Source organism: Primulina huaijiensis, chromosome 4 (genome assembly GCF_012295235.1).
Source record: "Primulina huaijiensis isolate GDHJ02 chromosome 4, ASM1229523v2, whole genome shotgun sequence".
NCBI classification, from domain to species: domain Eukaryota; kingdom Viridiplantae; phylum Streptophyta; class Magnoliopsida; order Lamiales; family Gesneriaceae; genus Primulina; species Primulina huaijiensis.
The window spans coordinates 18,389,633-18,392,212 of record NC_133309.1 but is presented as its reverse complement, the minus strand read 5'-3'; the positions used below and the strand labels follow the sequence as shown (position 1 = coordinate 18,392,212).

The window sequence follows — 2,580 nt, the reverse complement described above, 5'->3', positions numbered from 1 at the left end:
ATTTCATCCAGGGCTATCTTCTCTACTTCACTGTACTTTAGATCTGCTCCTCTGAGGGCATGACTGACATAATACAACGGCTTCTAGTCGGTCCCTTCCTCTCGGATGAGTACAGAGCTGACGGCGTGCTCGGTAGCAGATAAATAGACCAACAATTTCTCCCCGGGCTTGGGCTTTACCAAGATGGGTAACTCGGCCAAGTGATTTTTTAAATCTTGAAAAGCTTTCTCACACTTCTCATCCCATCCAAACTTCTGTGCCTTCCTCAGGACTTGAAGAAATGGATAGATTCTGTGGGCAGACCTGGAAATGAATCGAGACAAAGCAGCAATTCTCCCGGTTAATTTTTGCACTTCTCGGATAGATTGGGGGGAAGGCATGTTAAGTACTGTATTAATTTTCTCCAGGTTTACTTCAATTCCTTGGTCAGTCACCAGAAAACCCAAGAATTTCCCACTCTTTACCCCAAAAAATACATTTGGCCGGGTTGAGCTTTATTTCATACTGTTTTAGGGTGGCAAAGGTCTCGTTCAGGTCGAAAACAAAGCAAGAGACCTCTCTGGTCTTGATCAGGATGTCATCTACATAAACTTCCAAATTTCTCCCCATTTGCTTTTGGAAAACTTGACTCATCGGGCGCTGGCAATCCAAAGGGCATGACCACATAGCAGAAAGTGCCTCCAGAAGTGATGAAGCTTGATTTATCTTGATCTTCCCGGGCAAGAGGGATTTGATGGTATCCTTGATAAGCATCCATAAAGCTCAACAACTCGAAACCGGAGGTTGAATCCACCAATTGATCAATCCGGGGAAGCGAGTAACAATCTTTGGGACAAGCTTGATTCAAATCCCGGAAGTCTACGCACATCCTCCACTTCCCCGTAGCTTTTGGAACAAGGAACACATTCGAGAGCCAAGTATGGAATTGTACCTCTCGAATGTGGCCGGCCCGCAGCGACTCCTGCACCTGTTCATCAATGACTTTATCTTTTTCAGGGCCAAAATAATTTTTCTTCTGCTTCACAGGCTGGGACCCCGGGATAAAATTCAATTTATGCTCAGTCACTTGGGGTGAGATCCCGACTACCTCCTGGAGAGACCAAGCAAAAACACAGATGTTAGCTTTTAAACAGTCCAAGAGACTTACCCGGGTGGAAGCATTAAGGTCTCGGGCCACCCGGATATGTTTCCCTGGCTCAACTTTCACCACTTCCTGCTCCTCCTCGGCAACGAAATGCACCTCCCATTCCTCAACCACCTCCTCTGCTCGGATCATTCTCTTCAATTTGTCTTCTTTCCTTGCCCTCTTTTGTTCCACTCGGACAGTTTCTCCATAACACTTTCGAGAAGAAGGCTGATCTCCCCTGACTTCCCCGACTTGCCCTCGCATCGGAAATTTGATTTTCTGATGGTAAGTGGAAGCTACAGCCCTCATCTCGTTCATAGCTGGTCGTCCGAGGATGATGTTATATGAAGATGGGGCGTCCACTACTGTAAAGACTGTCATGATCGTCTTTCGCAAATCTTCGTTTCCCATAGTTAATGGCAATGTTATTTCTCCTTCTGGGTACACAACATGGCCCGCGAAACCAAACAAAGATGTCTCAACCGCTTCTAACTAATACTCATGCATATCCATCTGCTCTAAAGCTTCCTTGAAGATGACATTGATAGAGTTGCCATTGTCAACGAAAACCATCAACACATCATAATTGGCAACCCTGGCTTGAATAACAAGAGCATCGTTATGGGGCAGACTAATCCCCTTAAGATCTTCCGGGCCGAAGCTTATAACCGACACATTTCTTCTCCTCCCGTCAACTTCTAGACATTCTCTTCCACCCCTTGCCTTCCGGGCCCGGTTGGAATCACCATCCGTAGATCCTCCTGAAATCATCTTTATTACTCCTCGGATCGAGGAGGTTTTCTTTTCTGGTTGCTTACTTCTCTTCTCCCGAGAGATTTCTTCCTCTATCTTGCTCCCACTCGGGACACCTGATCTTCCAAAAATATTAGATCCGAGGTGCCGGGCTAACTAGGGTGGTTGCCTTGGCTCACTCTGTGTATGAGATTCTGGCGTAGAACGCCGATTGGACTCTTTCCTCAAATTTCGACACTCACTAGTGTCATGAGAACATTCTTTATTAAGAGTACAGAAACCTTTTTTATCTGGTCTTGGTAATCGTTCCATTGAACTTGGGTGCTGAGCCATGTCCAAGTTACACTCTTGAATTTCCCGATGCCGGGCAATTCTCAGAGGGATGTGAGAAAAATGCCCCAAACCACCCTTCATATGAGCTCTCTCCCCGGGCCTAACAACCCGGTCTCTTTTGATTCTGAGCCTCTTCCATGTTGATGTATTTTTCTGCCCGAGATAAGAGATCTTCAAAATCTTCGGGCAACTTCTTTGTTAGAGATCGAAAGAAATCTCCCTCCCACAATCCCTGCGTGAATGCAATAGTTTTTGTCTCGGGGGCGCAGACAGGGACATCCAAAGCCACTCGATTGAATCTTTTGATGTATGTTCTTAAAGTCTCGTCCTGGCCCTACTTTACTTCAAACAAACTGAAAGCGGTCTTC

At 46.0% G+C, this 2,580-nt stretch overlaps 1 protein-coding gene across 1 annotated transcript; it reads right to left on the bottom strand.

Moving 5' to 3' along the window:
• Positions 1-577: 577 nt before the first annotated feature.
• Positions 578-1,537, bottom strand: LOC140974937 (uncharacterized). The gene is made up of 2 exons (XM_073438429.1): positions 1,148-1,537; positions 578-1,090 (listed from the first exon to the last, which is right to left on the bottom strand). The coding sequence occupies exons 1-2, from the start codon at positions 1,535-1,537 to the stop codon at positions 578-580; spliced, it is 903 nt and encodes a 300-aa protein (XP_073294530.1).
• Between the last annotated feature and the right edge of the window lie 1,043 nt (positions 1,538-2,580).

What these genes read in the sequence shown, in the direction of transcription:
- LOC140974937 (XM_073438429.1), bottom strand. Translation starts at nt 1,537, where the DNA reads ATGGGAAACGAAGATTTGCGAAAGACGATCATGACAGTCTTTACAGTA. An exon ending in ACCTTAATGCTTCCACCCGG is followed by an intron (nt 1,091 to 1,147) that starts GTAAGTCTCTTG and finishes TGGTCTCTCCAG; the next exon opens with GAGGTAGTCGGGATCTCACC.